Source organism: Notamacropus eugenii, chromosome 5 (genome assembly GCF_028372415.1).
Source record: "Notamacropus eugenii isolate mMacEug1 chromosome 5, mMacEug1.pri_v2, whole genome shotgun sequence".
Taxonomy (NCBI): domain Eukaryota; kingdom Metazoa; phylum Chordata; class Mammalia; order Diprotodontia; family Macropodidae; genus Notamacropus; species Notamacropus eugenii.
Genome location: NC_092876.1, coordinates 165347141 through 165366290, shown reverse-complemented (window position 1 = coordinate 165366290; position 19150 = coordinate 165347141). Strand labels below are relative to the sequence as shown.

Here is a 19150-nt window from a genome sequence, read left to right as displayed (position 1 = left end):
CCCTGGGGACTCAGCTTCCTCATCTATAAGATGAAGACACTAGACTGGTTGGCCTCTGAGGTCCCTTCTAGCACTAGATGTGTGATTCAGTCTCAATTCTGACCCGTAGGTTTGAATTCAAGATTACCATACCCCTAATGGCATTAGCATCTTATTGGCATCAAATCCCAACCTTCTGTCTGTCTCTACCCAAGGATTCTGAGGATTCTGGGTCTTATTTAGCGCATCTCCAAAGCATTCTTGTTGCTGGTAGATGCATCTAGGTATCACATTGCATAACCTCAAAGTGGACTTGCCATCTGGAAGGCCTGAGTTCTAAGTCTGCCTCAGATAACTTATGAGCTGTGTGACCCTGAGCAAGTCAGTTTACCTCTTTTCATCTCAGGTTCCCCATCTGTAAAATGAAGATAATAGTAGTCCCTTACCTCTCAGGGATGTTGTAAGGATAAAATGAGATAATGCTTGCAAAGTGCTTTGCCAGCTATTATTATTGCTGTTACTTTTAATCTTAGCTCAGTAACACTTGAACAGTGACCTTAAACCCTCATTAGAGAAGCCTAAAATCAGACTGGGCTCATCCTCGACCAAAGCTCTTCTGGAATTCCAGCTCCCATCTTCATTCCTTTGCACACACGGGCTGTGCGTGTACCACAGGCCAGGGTAACTCAGGAGAGTACTACCCCCTCAATGCCACCCCTTAGAATCCCTAGCTTTCCTCCAAACACAATGGTGGCACCACAGCACTACCTCTTGGAATCACTTTGCATGTACTTCATGTTGGCTTATTTGTGTACATGTTGTATTTGGAGTCCAGAGCTGCTTCACTTTTTTTAAGTAGGAACTTAATATTTTTTATTAGGTTGAGTTGTAATTGGCCCAGATTCCCTAAACCTGTGGTAAACAATAGAACATATGGAGAAATTCTAAGCTAATCGAGGACCAACCCAAACCCACAAGATTTAATTAGAACCAGATTCATCCTGTGATTTCAGCAAATCAAATATAAAGTTCGTGAAACAACTTGGTGGAATGGAAAGGATAATGAATGTGGAGTCAGGAGAGATATGGATCCAAATCCCACCTTTACCATTACTAACTGTGGGACTAGCGGCATGTTAACTAGTGCAGTGCCTCAGTTTCCAATTAAAAAAAAACCAAAACACTCAAATGAGACTATTTACATTACCTAGCTCAAACGACATTTTGAAACATCATATATAAATTAAATAGGGCAGATAGGTGGCACAGTAGATAGAGCACCAGGCTTGCAGTCAGAAAGACCTGAATTCAAATTCAGCCTCAGACACTCACTAGCTATGCGACCCTCGGCAAGTCATCTAACGTGTTTGCCTCAGTGTCTTCACCTGTAAAATGAGCTAGAGAAGGAAAAGGCAAACCACTCCAATACCTTTTGTTTGAAAACATCAAATGAGGTCATAAAGAGTCAGGCACAACTGAAAAATATCTAAACAACCTTATAAAGTAAACCTGAAAGCACTCCATAAAATAAGAGCTGCTGTTGCAGTGGTAAACTGCTGTTACTGCTTGCTACATTAAGTTCCTTCTGGCACAGTCTAAAAGACTGAAAAATCATGCAGCCTCTGGGGTAAGGTAGGAACAATCTAGACATTCTGGAAGATGCCGGGATGTGAGAGTTGATCAGAGATGTGGAAATAGTTCTTTTCAAGGGTAAACCATAATAAGATAAGTACAAAAGTAGGGAGAGGCTGGTTTTGTCAAGGCTATTCAACAGCTCATGGGACTTCAGGGGAAGTGTTTTTGTAGGAATGTCTAAAAAAATGATGCAGGGAAGAGTTAAGTTGTATTCTTACATTATCAAATAGCCTCAGTATAGAGCACTTTAACATGACCTTGACAGGTCTCACCTGTGACTCCATAGACAGAGGAAGGAGGGACTCAGTGAACCCAGAAGGGGTTCTTCTGATGCATTTCAGCAGAAGTTCAATCAACAAGCATTTATTAAGCAATTAATAGGTATTAGGAACTATTCTGGACTCTGGTAACATCAAGACAAAAAAGAAAGAAAGAAAGACAAAGAAAGAAAAAAGAAGGAAAAAAGAAAGAAAGGAAGGAAGGAAAGAAAGAAGGAAAGAAATAAAGAGAAAAAGAAAGAAGAAAGAAAAAAGAGAGAAAGAAAGAAGGGGAAAAAGAAAGAAAAGAAAGAAAGAAAGGTAGGAAGAAAGGTAGGAAGGAAGGAAGGAAGGAAGGAAGGAAGGAAGGAAGGAAGGAAGGAAGGAAGGAAGGAAGGAAGGAAGGAAGGAAGAAAGGAAGAAAGAAAGAAAGAATTCCCACACTTGAGAAGCTTATAATGTACAGGAAAGGGCAACCAGAGCAGGTCAGCTCATGAAGGAAGTATTCCAAGCCTTAAGAATTAGTGTTTATAAAAGTAGCCTTTAAATGAGAGGTGGTTTTTAATGAAATGTTTTTACAACTAGTTAAATTCTATGACTTGTAAGAAATAAACGAAGTTTTAAAGTGAAAATACATTTTATTTTGAACATTTATAAGCTAGCTTTCCCTTTAGAAGGTCTCTGTATTTTATTAAACTTGCAATGAAACAAAGGCTAATATGCTAATTCTGGTCAAACACACAAAAATCAAGGTGAGTAATTGAGACAATTATCTTAATAATTTAAGATAAATTACAGTTTTCTTTAACTCTCTAGATAATTAAAGTAACAATGTTTGTTTTACTTGATAATTGCCATAATTCTCCACTGTTCTTTGGAGTGTAGACATAGCCTAATTCAAATGAAAAGATTCAACTTTAGATTATATGCAGATGTACTGTGCAATTGTTATAATTCTATTTGAATTGTGGGGTGTTCCTTCTTATTGTGCACATCATAAGCCATGTTATTTCAGTTTAATTTGCTGTTTGGTTTCCATGGTAATTATGGTTTTGGAGAATAGAGAAAAAGATACATTTCTATATAAGTAAAAATGGAAAGAAAACACGGGGTTTTTATATGCTATTTTATAGATGTCTCACTTAACTTTTATTGCTACTGCTATGCATAAATTTGAAGATGTTTGCATAATAAGAAATTATATGTACATAGAGAATATATACATATATCTTCTCTGGGTAAAGACTGAAAAGAATTTCATAATTCATGATTTATGGTAAATTGAAATGTGCTAGTCTTGAAATTAGTGTTTTTCCACTGAGGAATTGCTAGTTTTAAAAATGGATTTTTCATATTTTTAAGGTCTTCAACTATTTTAATTAAATTCAATATCCTTCTTGCTCATTGATGTTCTGGAAGATAGTCATTTGATCTAAAACAGGACACACTGGTAGTAACTTCCAATAAATGGCAGGAACTTCTCTTATAAGCTTTTCTAGTACACAGGTTAACTTAATAAAATTTATAATTTTGAAGTTTTTTTATCTACAGACAGAAAATTCATTACATTAAACAGTAAATTAATCTTAAAAGTAGATTGACATGGCTAAATAAAAGCACCAAATAAGCAAAATATAAATCTAGTAAGGAAGTCAATGAGGTTAAGTATAATTAAGGATACTGCTAGAGAATTCAATATCTAATATGGATCTGTCAAAGGCAATAAGGCTGAGCTTCATTAAGCAACATTTTAAAAAATTAAATTTGTGTTATGATTTGCAGTTGAATGGCAATGAGATACCAAAGCAAACATGTAAAAAGAGGTGTATGCTTTCTCAGGACTGAGATGTTTTTTTAACAATGATAAAAGTTCACTATTTCATGATTAAAGTGTTCTGAGGCCTTAAAAATAAAATAGAGAGTTCATTCAAGTTTTTAATAACAGCTTTCAAATAAATATCCAACTGAAGTAAATATTTTGTGTTGTTTTCTATTTAAGTTAGCAGGCTATTTAACTTCAATTTCACACTTTACTTTGCATAAAGAGATTTATACAAGAACATAATTTGTTGGTTACCACAAAGGAAAAAATATGTTAATATTTGACCTATTTGACTATTTGACCTTTAAATTATGTTTGTTTGACCTACTTCTAATAAACAATTGAACAATTTTTAAATGTACATGTATATATACTTTACTATTTTTTTAAGTAAAGGAATCAGTATTTAAGTAACCATTTCTTTCCTCTTATGATGAGAAAAGTTCATAGTCGCAATTTTTGAGCAATAAGTTTTCTACTGTACCAGTTAAGAAGAAAAGTTCTGTAATACTCCTACAAGTAGGGGGGGAAGTCATTTTCTTAAAATCCAATCCAATGTGGAGTTCAGTAACACCACTCAACTCTAATATGTCAGCTAAAGGAAAACTGTATAGCACAGCTCCTTACACATAACAGGTGCTTTTTGAATGAATGAATGACTGTAATTAACACACGAATGAAATTTAAGTAATCTGGAACCTCACCACTGACACTACCAGGCTTTAAATATGTTGCTATTCAATTTAGTCATTCTTTCTACAAATATTAATCACTTCTTTTGTGCCACAAACCAAATAGTTTGAAATCAAATTATAGAATGGAGAAGTGAGGGGTAGGGGTGGAAAGAGGTGGCCTTAAACACCTGGAACATCAGGAGGTTGAACTACATGATCTCTATGATCACCTCGATGACCCCCACCATCTCATCTATAAATCTTTGAGTCTATGAAGAGATGGGAATAAGCATTTATATAGCACTCACTTTGTACCAGGTACTGTGATAATCACTTTTTACCAATGATGACCTTTTAGGGTTTTACTAGTTTCATTTTTAATCTTTGTTTAAAACGAAGAATTGGTGAGCAGGAGAGGGGACAAATACACTCAAGAATGAATGTAAAGTAAATACAAAAGGCATCCATTAAAAGACAAAAGTGTTACTCATTTTCTTTCATATGGATTTATAGTGAATACTTTTGTGTACTCAAGTAAGAAGAGAAAAGTTTTGATATGTGCAATACTTGAAGGTATTAGCCATCAAAGAGACAAATCCTACATGGTTAAAATAGTAGAAATACAGTGGTAACAGTGACACTTCCCCTTCTCTTGTAGACTCATCCAAGATTGTGAACCAAACTTGGGTGTGATAACTACATCACCACCCATGGCATTTCAGTCCCAATGTAACACATTTCTTGTCAAAGATACTGCAAGCCCTTTGGGGAGTGAAGATGAAGCCTATCCATTGGTGAGTTGCTACTTATTTGAGTCTGCTTTAAAGGAGCGATCGCTATAATCCCAGATTCTACTTTGGAAAGTTATTGTGTTACCATTGGCAAGTCACTCAATCTCTGTGAGCCTCAACTTTCTCATCCGTAAAATGGAAATAATAATACATATACTGCCATCTCTGGAAGGTTGTGAAGATCCAAGGGACAAAGAATTTTCCAAATCTAAAGTCCTATTTAAATAGTCAATTTTTGTTGTGATCAAATTGGGCAAACTTAGCTATTAGCATTCTATAACATAATTTGGGGCCATTTTCATATGAAAATTAACATGCTGCCCACAACTATTGCTTATACCTATTTAGTAAGTTGTATTTTTGTTAAAAGAGGTGACTCCTTGAATAAAACTACAAGTTGGATGTGCAGTTCAGTAGGTAGTGTCTCTATATGGAGAAGAGACTTCTAATCTAGACAATATTGCTTTTCTCATGCAGTTGAAATTTATCTATTTTTTTTATTTCTTCTTTTTTAAGTCTTTCACTCTGGTAAACCTGGCAGCATGAGAAATGGAACATTGTTGGATAATCTGAGAGTTGCCCAGGAGCTTCAGGCTACTTACTTGATGCAGATTAAATGCCATTTTGGAATAGGTTTCTGGTTGCCAAAGCAGTACTAACTCAGACAGAGCACTGGTACCCATTTCCTGTGCAGCATTAATATTTTAATTACTCAATCACTAAGAGTTTATAAAAATAATATATCTGCATATATTTCCATTTTAGCAATTAATGTAAAAATCTTTGTAAATACAAAGAAAAATAAGTGAACGGTACAATCATATACCTTCTTTTCATAGTATTTGTTTTTCAGTGTTGTGCTTTTCCAGAAAATAAATAACATTTTTCTTAGTAAGTCATGTTGACTTTACGGTCTGTATGTGCAACATTCAAAACATCTTTGATATATTATTTGATGATTTTTATAATACTTCTCTATGGAATACAAGTATTTCATGCAAATGCTAAAACCAGACAAGGCTTAATTAGATGGTATATTATGGGAGCTCAGATACACAGACACTCATTTGAAAAGAAATCTATTACCCTTATTTTGGGCAGTCAGAAGAAAGAGAAACTGGAGGGAAAAATGAAGTAGCACACAAGGAGGAAGAGATCTGAATCCAAAACCTTCGGGGGTTAAAGATCATGAATATAAATAAATTAACCATCAGTCATATTTTTCATTCATTTCCACAAAAGAGTGATTATATTCTTTGAACAAGAAAAGATAACATACCAACAACGTAAGCAAAATACATAAAACATGTCCCATACTTAAGCCCTGAAAACCATCATGGGCACTTTCTAAATTCTTTAAACAGACAAATTCTCTGTCTGATCTTTAAGAGTTTCCCAAAACCTAGCAAACTGGCTTTTCAAACAAGATAAGAATGTTGATGATATCAGTTCAATACAGTAGCATTGGAATATTCTACCTCTGATCATTCTTCTGAGTTCCAGTCTAGAATTGTCATTGAACAGATCTATCCCATAGGCATTTCAAAGTCACTTGTCCAAAATGGCTCACTCCACACCTCCAGTTTGTCCTTCCTCCAGACTCATCTGTTTCTATGGAAGTCACCATCATTCTTCGAGAGTCTTCCTCAACTTTTCACTCTCATCAGCCCCGTGCAAGCCTATCTGGTCCATTGCTTCCCTTGTCAATTCCACAGTAGTTTGCACAACCATTCCCTTCCATCCACTTATACAGTAACTGAAAATTTTTTTTCAACAGATGAATGACACAAACAGATCTATAAATACAGCAGTATGAAAGATGAGTTGGAGAAGGGAGGATATAGAAGGATAAAGACCTATTAAAACAATTGTGTTCATTCAGGTGCATTCTAGTAAGGGTAATAGGAATAGAAGGAAGCAGAAAGAGTCTCTCTGTTGTAGAGGTAGAATTGACAGGACTTGAATGATTGAAAGAGAATGCTCTTTCAAAAGGATAAAATATGTAAAGAGAAGAGACCAAGGACAGAATGTTGGGGAACACTAACCTTTAAGGGGTCAGGAAGAAGAGCAAATAGAGAGATAAAAGGAGAGTCAGGAAAAGATGCTGTCTAATGTCAAAGGACGAAAAAATATAAGAAAGGGTCACTACTGTCAGAAGCTGAAAAACTTAGGAAACATAAGGACTGAAAAAAATGGAGTTGTGGTACAGGGGAAAGAGTGTTGGATCTGGGGCCAGCCAGGTTCGAGTCTTGGCTTTGCTAATAATTAGTACCTTTGTGACTTTGGGGAAATCACTCCTCTGTAAAATGAGGAGATTGGGCTAGATGATGTTTAAGACCCCTTCAAATTCTAAATCTATAAGCCAATTAGTGATTTAAAAATTAAGAGGACACTAACAATCTCTGACAAAGGGGTTTTCAGGGGTAAGTCACAGAATGTAAGGGGTGATGGTATGAGTGAAGGAGAAGCAAAAGTATCAGGTATAAATAGCTTTTTCAAGAAATTTAGCAATGGAGGAAAGGAAGGAGAGTAGATAGGTGTTGGATTGGATAGAAGAATCAAGGGAAGCCTTTTTCTGAATTGGGGAGATCTGAGCAAGTGTAAAGGCAGATGGAAGAGAATCCGTGGAAACGGAAGAGATAGAAGATAAAAAAAGGAGATGACTGATGTAGAGCAAGATCTTACAAAAATAGAAGACAATGGGATCGAGTGCAAGGAAATGATTTGGCCTTAATGAGGAGGGATCACTCTCCTATTGTAATCAGGGAGAATAAGGAAAACAATTTCTGATGATGCCAAGAAGTATTGAGTAGTAGAAGAGGAAACCTGAGGGGCTCCCTCTCGATAGCATCAGTCTTCTCAGTGAAATGGGAAGCTAAATCATCTTTTTCAATATTGGGAATGATGTTGTGATTGAGGGTTGGAAGAGAGAGGAAAAGGTTGTGAGATGAGAGTGAGAGAAAGGTGAAAAAAGTGGTTAGGATAAATGATAGGCAAATAGGATTTTCTAGAACTGTGATTTTGCAAAACATTCCTATAGAAAATAAAAAAAAGTTTTCCACAGGTACAGTAGAAACTATAGAAATACAGAATATGGGGAAGTATCAAAATTAGAAGGCAGTTTACAGGCCATTTAGTCCAACTCATACATAAACAAGAATTCCCTTCTTAATAATAGCTGATGTCTTCTTAAAGTCCTCCAATAAGAAGGCATCACCTCCATTCCACTCAGACTTCCGTTTCCTCCAAAGGGAGCGTGTTTCACTTTTAGATCGTTCTAATCGTTAACAAGACCTTCCTTATATCAATCCAAAATTTGCCTCTGCAAATTCTATCCATTGCTTCTAGATCTTCCTTCTGGGTCTAACCAAAACAAATCGAATCCTTCTTTCACGTGATAGTACTTCACATACCTGAAAGCAACTACTGTGCAAATCCACCTTTGCTCCTCCAAATCTTCTCTTCTGCTGGCTGAACATCTTCAAGGGTATTAAGCAGAAAAGCAATCAATAGGGTTTTGGGATAGACTGAATATGCAGGAAGGGATCACAGTAAAGAGTCAAACATAATTTCAGGTACAAATGAGGAACTGGGAAATTGATAGTCTTGATGAGACTAAAAAAGGTAGGCAGTAAAGCTTATACAGTAGTTGAACTGGAGAAGGGATCCTGATGGGAAGAGAAAATAAATGCCCAGAAAGCAAGACCCCCCATGAACTGTCTGTCTCATCTTCAAAGAGTTTTGTAAATCTACATTCTTAGCTAATATTATATACTCTTCCTACAAATAGATGATATATAGAAGAGATCAGAGATTACAGAACAGGAAAAGTAGAGTAGGAAGTGCTCCAATGCCTATGAAATGTATCATTTTTGAAAAGTATAAGTGCAATTGTGTGGAATCTTCTGATTGTTGTTTTTTTATACCCTTGGGCTTTTTATTAATTTTTTGTCTCTCTAAATTTGGCAACAAACAAGCCCCAAACAGCCACAAGACTTAAATAGCATTTTTGCATGGTCCATTGTGGGGAGGAATTTAGCCATTAGGGCTTTCTTAGTTACTTAAGGACAAAAACATCTTTTCCCAAAATTATGTCTACCGAAGGAGTCACACTTACTTGTGGAGGTATTGCAGTGTACTGGACACTGTGTATTATAGATGCAAAAATAAGATGAAACAATCCATTCCCTCTAGGAATTTATTTTGCATCTGGAGAGATGACATGTATACAGAAATAAACACAAAATATATACAAAGTGCACACAAGGTAATTTCTTTGTGAGAGAGATATTAGCATGTGGAGAGATTTAGACAGACCTTTTGGAAGTCAACACCAGGGAGGGGTTTTGAAGGAAACTAGGGGTTCCAAGACACCATGGTGAAGGCGGAGGTCTTTCAGGCCTGGGAGACAACCTGTTCAAAGAAAAGGAGGGGAGAAATGCAATGTTGTGTGCAAGAAAGAGTAATGGGCCAGCTTGACCAGGACAGGCTAGTGCCAGATTAAAAAGGATTTTTCTGTGCCAAACAGAGGCATCTCCTGGGAGGGGGGCATTGCTCTTAGGGTAAAGTTCACATTTTACCCTAGGAGCAACAGAAGACAACTGGAATGTTGTGAGTAGGTGAATGAGGTGGTCATACTTATGTGTTAGGAATATTGCTCTGGCATCTGTGGAAGGTGAATTGAAGTCCAGAGAGATCCATTAGGAGGCTATTGCAGTGATCCAAGTGAGAGATGGTAGTAATTGTGTGAGTAGAGAGGAGATGAACATTAGGAACGTTCTAGAAGTAGAATCCACAAGCCTTGGCTGGATATGAGGGGTTAAAAGAAGTTCAGGAAATGGGGAGAAGATGAAAAAGTTGAAAATTCTTCCCACATTTTGAAGCTAGATAAAAAAGGGGGTGCTCACAACATAAATAGAGAATTTCAAAAGAGGGGTGAGTTTGGGGGAAAGAGTTTTGTTTTGAACATGTTGAGTTTTAGATGCTTATGGGACATCCAACTGGAAATATCTAATAAGTGACTTAAAAGATGATCTCAGGAGAGACAATGGTATTGTAGTCATCTGTTGAGAAATAATCACTGAACTCATGAAAGCAGATGAGATTTACTGGTAGAATATAAAGAAAGAAGAAGGCTTAGACCAAACCCTGGCTTATAAGAAAACCATGAGCAGGCAGCATCTCAAAAGCCCCCCACCTCACTTGAAAATAGAGACTATTTAGGAAAATAAATTGGTAAACAATATCAAACACTGCGCCAAGTCAGGAAGGCTGAGGAATGAGAAGACCTTTAGATGTGTCAAGTAGAAAGCATTGGTAGGCCAGCTTCTGTTGAGTGATGAGGTCAGAAGCCAGATTGCAAGTTTAGACATGAGTGAAAATAGAGGAAATAGAAAATAGAGTAGATAGCTTTCTCTAGGAGTTGGGCTATGAAAGGGAAAAGAAAGGATAAAAACTTGGGGGAATTACAGAATTGAAAACATTTTTTAAGAAATAGAGAAGACCTGGGTGTGTTTATAGGCAACAGGGAAGGAGAGAGCAGACAGATTGAAGATTAGAGGAACTGGATAATGGGGGTAGGAGGCAATATGCAAGAGGCAATATCCTAAGTAATGGGAAGGGATGGGATCAATGGTACAAAAAAGAGATTGGCATTGGTGAAGAGAAAGGCCATCTCATTAGAGACTGGAGGAATTCTCATTAAAGTACAAAAGAACAGGGGATGATGTCAAGGTGTTTTAAATGTATAGAGGGGAGAAGAGGGAGCTCATGGTGAATGACTTCTATTATCTCAATAAAGTATGAAGTCTTACGTTAAAGGGAGGGGAAAAAATGGCATAAGGAAAGAAATTTGAAATATCCACTGTGGAGAATACAAAAGAACTGTAGCAATGAGGGTACATACATGAAATCCTCAAAATAACTACCCCAGAGTCAAAGTATTCTATGGGTCTTAATGTGTTTAGTTTTTCTCTGGACAGCCAGAGAACACCATTCATTCAAAGCAAAGAGATTTAATGAAATAAAATAAAAGTGGCAATAAAACATTCCTCCCATAACCCTAGGGTACATTCTCTCACAAATACTTACTATCAGTGTAGGGAGTGGGCACATAGGGATCATTCGTGAAGGGCACACATACATGGGAGACATATGTGGCCAGGGCATAGATATAGAAGGGGCAAGTAAGTCATGCTTCTGACACTGGAGGACCACCAATGTCTTCTGGTATGTCATCATGCTGCTCACCTTGCTGGGTGTATGGTTTCCACTGGACACTGTTCTGCTGATCCTTACTGGTCCTATGTCAGCTACTGAGCCAATGATCTTTCTCAGCTGAATGTTAACACCAATGCTCACATAGTGGCTACTGGGCACATTAGTGTCTTCTAAGCATTCTTTTCTTTTAGTGGCTTTCTGAGTCATCTCTTCAGAGTTGTCCTCTGACCACCTCAACTCCAGTCTTTGTGGCATAGTGGCTAGAGTTTCTTCCTCATAAGTATAGATTGATAGCTCTTTAGTCAGAGCTGCTACACCCTGCTGAGAAAAGCCAGGAAAAGTGCCCCCAACTTAAGATTCAGTCTTTTCTTTCTGACCTCTCTGTCTGAGTTACAGATAACTAGCTTATGCTTAAAGATTCCTAAGATACTCTGTAGTTTAACACGCAAATGAATTTGAGCCAAAAGGGGGGAGGGGGCGTTAAGGCTGTCCACCTGTATATCAAACTTTCCAACCTTTACTTTACATACACGTAAGCATCAAAGCCCCATGGCTTTAATGTTCTATTTTGACCAGCAGAAAAACTTCAGTAATTGACTTACAGAGTCAATTGTTGTTGTTCATTTAAGTTGAATCAGACTCTTCATGACTGCATTTGGGGTTTTCCTGGCAAAGATACTTGAGTAGTTTGCCATTTCCTTCTCCAGCTTATTCTACAGATGAAGAAACTGAGGCAAACAGGGTGAAGTGACTTGCCAAGGGTCAAGCAGTTAGAAAGCGTCTGAGGCCAGATCAATGAAGGGTCAATAAGGAAGAGTACAATGATTGTCTTATAGCAGTGGTGAGGGCCTATTCAAGATTAGATAACACAAAATGTTAATGGAACCAGCACCATTGGCTGTGGAGGAGCAGGAGTGGAGGAAATACATGACAGAGGTAATCCAGGACCAAGATTCAGCAAAGTAGGAGTTGTAATGGACAAGGAAGCAAAGAATTCGAAGCAGAGAAGGTCCTGGGGAGAACAGATGGAGGAGGGATGGGGCATAGGGAGAAATGTCATGAAGGAATTTATTATTAGGGACATTTCAGAGTTCTTAGTTATAAAAGCCGAGCAGCCTTAATTGTGAGAGTGGGTGATGGTGCATCAAGAGGGTGCCTATCTCTCTTGAGTGAATGAAAAATGAGGGGATGGATCCACGGCAAATTTATTTAGCTTTTATTATGAAGCAAAGCCTTCCCAAAGCAGTCATATGCTATCCTCTACTGGTGTAAGCCCTCATTTTTTTTTTTAACTTAGGAATGTTTTTTTCATGAGAAAACTTAGGTTTACCAACCAGTAGTACAGAGTGTTGAGAAGTTACATTGCAAAGATTATTGTTTTTATCCGAATTATCTCTCCCTTCCCCATTATGCAATGGTGCCTGGGTTTCACAAAAAAAGGTGTCTATATCATCCTCTTAAATGATATAATGCAAACTATGGGCTTTGTTAACATGAATTTTATAAAGTATTTGCTCTCTCTTTGGGATGCAATGTGCCATAGAAGGGGGAAGGGAACCACACTGTTCTTGCCTTTCTCAGCTGACTCTTTGTTTTGTTGTTGTTTAGTCTCCCCCAGAGATGTCATTCCCTGCTTCTTTGGCAGCACAGCATTTCCTCATGGAAGAAGAACAACGAGCAAAAGACTTGGAAAAGCTTTTAAATACACATATAGATGAACTGCAAAGACATACAGAATATACTCTTAATAAATACACCAGGCTAAAACAAAAGAGACATATATGAGCCTTTAAACTTTTTTATTTGCTTCCCCTCCCCCCCAAGAAAAGAAAGCCCTGGCAAAACATTTGCAAAGCTGACAAACTGAAAAATCTTGTTCTGTTTTCTTGAGTAAATAATTACTACAAGGTAACTAGAAAATAGTAAGTATTTCTGTTCTATAAAGCTGTTTGCTTTATTGCATTAACATCCTAAAGTGTTCTGCTGTAGAGTTGCCATAAAATAAACATGACTGCTATCACCGAGATTTTTTCCAGTCTAAGGAGTATCTTGGAATTAACTATGCAGTTCTTTTCCCACTTGAATCATGTACACTAAAAATCCATTTCCTCTGTAACGACAAAAGTGAACTTAAGGACGGAAGTACATTTTGAATATAAAACAATCTAGTACAGCTCAGTTGAACTAAAATTGAAAATGTGACTTTTTTATGTGAAAAAATATTTTGGTGTTTGTGTTACTTTAAAATATGAACATTTATTTTCATAGAAAACATTGACATGTTCCTTTTTCTGCATTTCCCTTTCTAATGATCCTATGGCATTAACATTGTGAAGGTCATCGAAGGTGCTTGGGGCACATTTCAAATGTGCTGTGCTAAGGTTACCCAAATGAAATACTTCCTGTTACTTCACTGTTCATTTGAACGTGAACAGTAAAGTTAACACTATAAAGAAATATCCATCCCAATTCTATTTCATTTTCTAAAAATATCCTTTGGACAAGAGTTTGATTTTCTTGAATAAGTACCAAAATGGATTTTCCTGCAAAGGTTATGAAAAACGCTCAGGTGGCTACCATATCTCCTGGGGGTCTTAAGTTTTTCATTTTATATTTAAAAAGACTGAACATCAAGATGGAAAATTGAAGGGGGGAAAGCATCATTATTTTTAATGGTAGAAGGCTTTACTTCATTCTGCATAGCAATGAAAAAGTGCAGATGTACACAGACAGATGGTTAACACCACAATATTATCTCAGCCATATTGTATTTACTGTATGTTTCATGGTAGAACATCTAACAAACTAGATTATATCAACATAAGCTTTACGTAAGAAGAAAAATAAAAGTTATGGACACTTTTCATTTCCTGGTTAATTTTGTAGCCTTAATACAAATAAAGCAAATTCAACAGTTTTCAGGGTGGTCTTTGAAAGGGTAAAAAGCCTCAGTACACATATTTTCCTTTGCCCCAAATCTGTACTAACATCTTTCTCTTTAGGGTAAAGACATTTTAATTAGAAATTTGCCTGCTAAAATGGAGATCTGAACAACAATTTTCTCTCTCTCTATAGAGCTCTGATATGATGATTCTTCCTAGTGTGCTCTCTTTTACATGGGAAGATCATACCAGTGACACACAATCTTGAGGGGAATCACTTTGAATTTTTTCCCAGCAGATAGATTTATGTTGATGAATCATTTTTTTTTTTTTGATAGTTTGGTTTGGTCTGGAAAGGGACTTTCTTTAATCCACTTATTAGGACCACCAATCTCTTATTCCCATTTTTCCTTGATCATCTTTTACAAGGAAAAGATGGCTTAAAATACAGTATTAAGAAGGGTCTTCCCCTTCTGTTGCTCCCATCTCTGATCCCTTAGGTTTATAATAAGGTCCAAAGTTGGATCAAAGTGACCCCAGATATGAGGGTTTGGGATCAGGCTAGTGGAGGCTATAGAAAGATGAAAAATAGTTACCAAATTGTTGGGCTTCTGGAGGGCAGCTAAAAAATCTTTTCCATAGAGAGAAGATATTTTAAGTTTGCCCTTGGTAATGGAATGACTACTGTTTGAAAGAGCTTCACAGTAAACTCACTTCAATACAGCAAACATGTGTTAAAAGCATCTATTACGGGCAGGGCACTGCGTTAACCATTAGAGGAGATGGAAAGTTTAGATACTTCATTACCACAAACACTAAGGTAGGTACTGAGGATTTAAAGGTAAAATGAAGAAATGGTGCCTGCCCTCATGGAGCTTATATTCCCTTTGGGGCCCTCCCCAAAGGCCCCCTGATGACCCTCCCATCTCCCAAGGCCTTTTTGACAAAGGCCATCCTGGCTGGCAGTGGACCCAGATCCAGATCTCTGGCCCCTACCCTGAAGGGCTTTCTGTACTTCTCCAGACACCATACCAGGACAAGACTCTCCTCCTGACTGGAATCACCCCAATCATAACTCCTGCTGTTCCTGCATGCTGTGAGGAGGGCCTTTTAATATCTCCCAGAACAAGGGAAGCCTAGAACAGTCTAATCATCTTTCTCTCTCAAAGGACCTCTGGAACTTTGCCTAGATTCATTCCTCAGTGTTTAGAACAGGGGTGGGAAACCTCTAAAGCCTCTAAGCCACAGGTTACTCTCTAGATCCTCAAGTGTGGACCCCTGACTGAACCCAAACTTCATGGGACAAATCTTTTTATTAAGCGGATTTGTTCTGTAAAATTTTGACTCAGTCAAAAGGCTGTGCCAAGGACCTAGAAGGCCACATGTGGCTTCCTTGAGGCCACAGGTTCCCCATCTCTGATTTAGAATATTCCCAGTCAATCATACTCTCTCTATTCCAGCAATTTTGAACTCCTACCTGGCTAAAGTACAAACACTTTAACCCAACTCCAACTGCCCATGTCCTCACTCTCACCCCCTTCAATCTTATCTGCCAAATATCTCACTCCAGATCTATACTTCCTCTCTGGAATGCCTGCTCCATAATTAAAAAATATGCTTTCATGTTAATCTTCTTGCACTCTTTCCACCTTCTGTAACTCTCCAAGGCCTGACACACTTGGTAACACTGTAACCCTGGCTATCCCTGGCCAGGACTGCTTGCACAATTTTTATATAACCCTCTTCCCCCAATTCATTAGATACGGTGGGAACATCAGACTACTCCTTGTTTTCCATTGCAATTCAGGAGTTCTTAAACCTTTTTTGTGTCATAGACCTTTTTGGTCTCATGAAGCACATAGACCCTTTCTCAGAATTAAATGCATATAATTAAAAAACAGGATATCAAAGGAAGCCAAATACATTGAAATAGTTATCAATATATTTTTAAGACAAGTTTATGAACCTCAGGTTAAGAACTCAATCATTCAGCAACCTCTCTTCTGAATTTCAGACCATTCGCATTTTTCACCCAATCTATAACTTAGTGACTCTTATTTATCCACTCAGGACATTCTCCTTCCTTCCTCAAGTTCACTACCTGGTTATAACTCCAATTCTTAACTATATACTAGAAGATTTACACACACACACACACACACACACACACACACACACACAATCTCCTTTTCTTCTGTCTTTTGATCCCTAAATATATTCTTTATCCCCACAATGACCCCAATCCCTCCACCCAAATATTCTTTTTCAGGGCATCACACCCTATCTCATCTCCTTGGTGAATGATTTCAATTCTACACAGTCCTCTACCTTAAGTCCCTCACCCCCTTGTCCTATTGCCAATCATCCCTTGTCAAATATCAACCTTGGGTTAACCCCTACCTGGCTCCTATTCAGAGGCTACTGGATGGAGTTTGAGAAAATCACCCAACTGAGGACTGGGTTCACTGTGACTCTATTTGGCAATCTCCACTGGGCCCTCCCTACAGCAAGACAATCCTTTTATATTTTCCTAATCAATTCATCCTCCTACTCACCATGACAGCTATTCCAAATCTTTTCATCCTTCCTAAGCATTCTTCCATTTTTCAGTTGAAGATTGTCTCATACTTCCTTTTAAAAAATGAGGTCATTTGCCTCCAACTCCTTCACATCAGTTCTCTCCCTTCTTCCCTCTCTCACATGAAGAGGTGATCCTTTTTTCCAAGGTAAACTCCTTTACAAGAATACTTGATCCCTTCCATCTTCTCCAGCAGATTGTCCACTCTTTAATTCACTCCCTCTCTACTTCTTTCCTTCAGCCTGCAAACACCCCCATATCTTCCCCATACATAAAAACCCCTCACTTGATACCACCATTCTTGCTGGCTCTTTTCCTGTATCTCTCCTACCTTTTATGGCCAAACCTATATATTAGGGGCTTCCACTACCATTTTTCTGTCTTCTAAACCTCTACAATACAGCTTGTAACCTCTTCATTCAACTGAAACCTCCTCCTCCAAAGTTACCAGTGATCTCTCCATTGGCAAATCTAATGGTTTCTTCTCATTCCTCATCCTTCTTAACTTTAAGCCCTTGACCCTGTTAATTACCCTCTTCTCCTAGATACTCTCCCTTCTCCAGGTCCCTCCCCTAAGGGGCTCTAGAGGGCCCTAGTCTGGGCCCTCTTCTCTTCTCCCTCCATATTATCTCAACTTGGTGATCTCATAAGGGCTATCGTTTATATAGCACTTTAATGTTTGCAAAGGGTTTTACACACGTTACGATTTTGATCCTCACAACAACTTTGAGAGGTGTTACTATTCTCACTTTACAGATGAGAAAATTAGGTTAAATGACTTGCCCAGAATCACATAGCTATTGTGTGTTTTAGGCAGAAGTAGAAATCAAGTCTAACTTGAGTACAAACCCAAACATTCTTATGATTAGTTCCCTCTAATCAGAATCCCTAGGCTCAATTATCATCTCTATGCAGAGGATTTCCAATTAAATCTATATTTTGAGCCTTAGTCACTCTTGAGAGCTACTGTTGGGTGTCACCCATTGGTCTTTGGATATCTCAAACTCAATATCATGTAGATATCTCAAACTCAGTTTGTCCAAGACTGAACAAATTCTCTGCCAACTTGAGAAATATACGTTCTAGAGGGGTAGAGCCAAGATGGCAGAGTAAAAGCAGTGACTTGCTTGAATCCTCCTCCAAACCCCTCCAAATACCTCCAAAAAGGACTCAACAAATTCTAGAGCTACAGAACCCACAAAATGACAGGGTGAAACAAATCTTCAGCCTAACATGACCTGGAAAGTCAATAGGAAGGGTGTATTGCACTGGGCTGGGAGCAGAGCACAGGCTGGCATGGGCCACAGTAGCACAGGGTCAGAGCAGATCTCATGGGACTGAATCACTGGCAGTTGTGACAGTTTTCAGACTTCTCAACCCACAAATGCTAAAGAGGACATAGAAAGTTAGTGGGAAAACTCTGTGAGAACTGGGTGAAAGAGGAGTACAGTCCAGCTGGGGTATGAACCTAGCCCCAGGGTGGCAAATGTGTGGGTGTAGCAGCAGCAGCAACAGCAACTGCTCTCAGAACTCTGGGCTCACAGACTTCTAGAGGATGATACAAAACCCCTCAAGCCTGGGACAGTACACCCATCCCCAGCCCCAATGGAAGCAGAATCCTACCTTGACAAAGAGTTAAGTAAGAGTTAAGTCAAGTATTGGGCTGGGAAGATGAGTGAACAGTGTAAAAAAAAAAGCCAGACTATAGAATCTTACTTTGGTGACAAAGATCAAAACATACAATCAGAAAGATCCAACATCCAAAGCCTCCAAGAAAACTTTGAATTGGTCTCAGGCCATGGAAGAGCTCAAAAAGGATTTTGAAAATCAAGTAAGAGAAGTAGAGGGGAAGTATACTATCTATCTTTCCATGTAATAGTTTAACTTGAACCTTTCCATTGAGATCCCTATAGTTTCTAATGTATAAGGCATTGGTCTTTTTTGGTCAGTCACACACACAACTCATAGCTAGTCATAGTTTGTTTCCAGCCATAGTTTGTAGCATCAAATTCAGCATTTGTTAAAATAGAGTTTACTGTATTACTTTTCTAGCCTCACATGAAATTGTGTTCCATTTATACCAAAGGTCTTTACTTGGGATTCATGAACTTGGTTTTGGTAAAGTGTGGGTGTGGTTTTTTTGTTTTGTTTTGTTTTGTTTTTTGAAGACAATGAGGGGTAAGTGCTCAGAAGTAAGTACTCAGAATCACATAGCTAATAAGTTTCTGAGGCTAGATTTAAACTCAAGTCCTCCTGAGAAGCTAGGGCCGATGCTCTATCCATTGTGCCATCTAGTTGCCCCATGACCTTGGT

At 38.0% G+C, this 19150-nt stretch overlaps 1 protein-coding gene across 15 annotated transcripts in view; it reads left to right on the top strand.

Annotated features, from left to right (window-relative positions):
* The window catches only part of DEUP1 (deuterosome assembly protein 1), a 155354-nt gene extending 141060 nt beyond the window's left edge, over positions 1–14294 (top strand). For all 15 annotated transcript variants that reach the window (XM_072611386.1, XM_072611382.1, XM_072611380.1 and 12 more), the window contains 2 exons: positions 5026–5161; positions 12986–14294. In XM_072611386.1, the coding sequence (XP_072467487.1) occupies positions 5026–5161; positions 12986–13162 (313 nt within the window). In that variant the 3' untranslated portion in view covers positions 13163–14294. The remainder of the gene's footprint in view (positions 1–5025; positions 5162–12985) is intronic.
* Positions 14295–19150: the final 4856 nt, after the last annotated feature.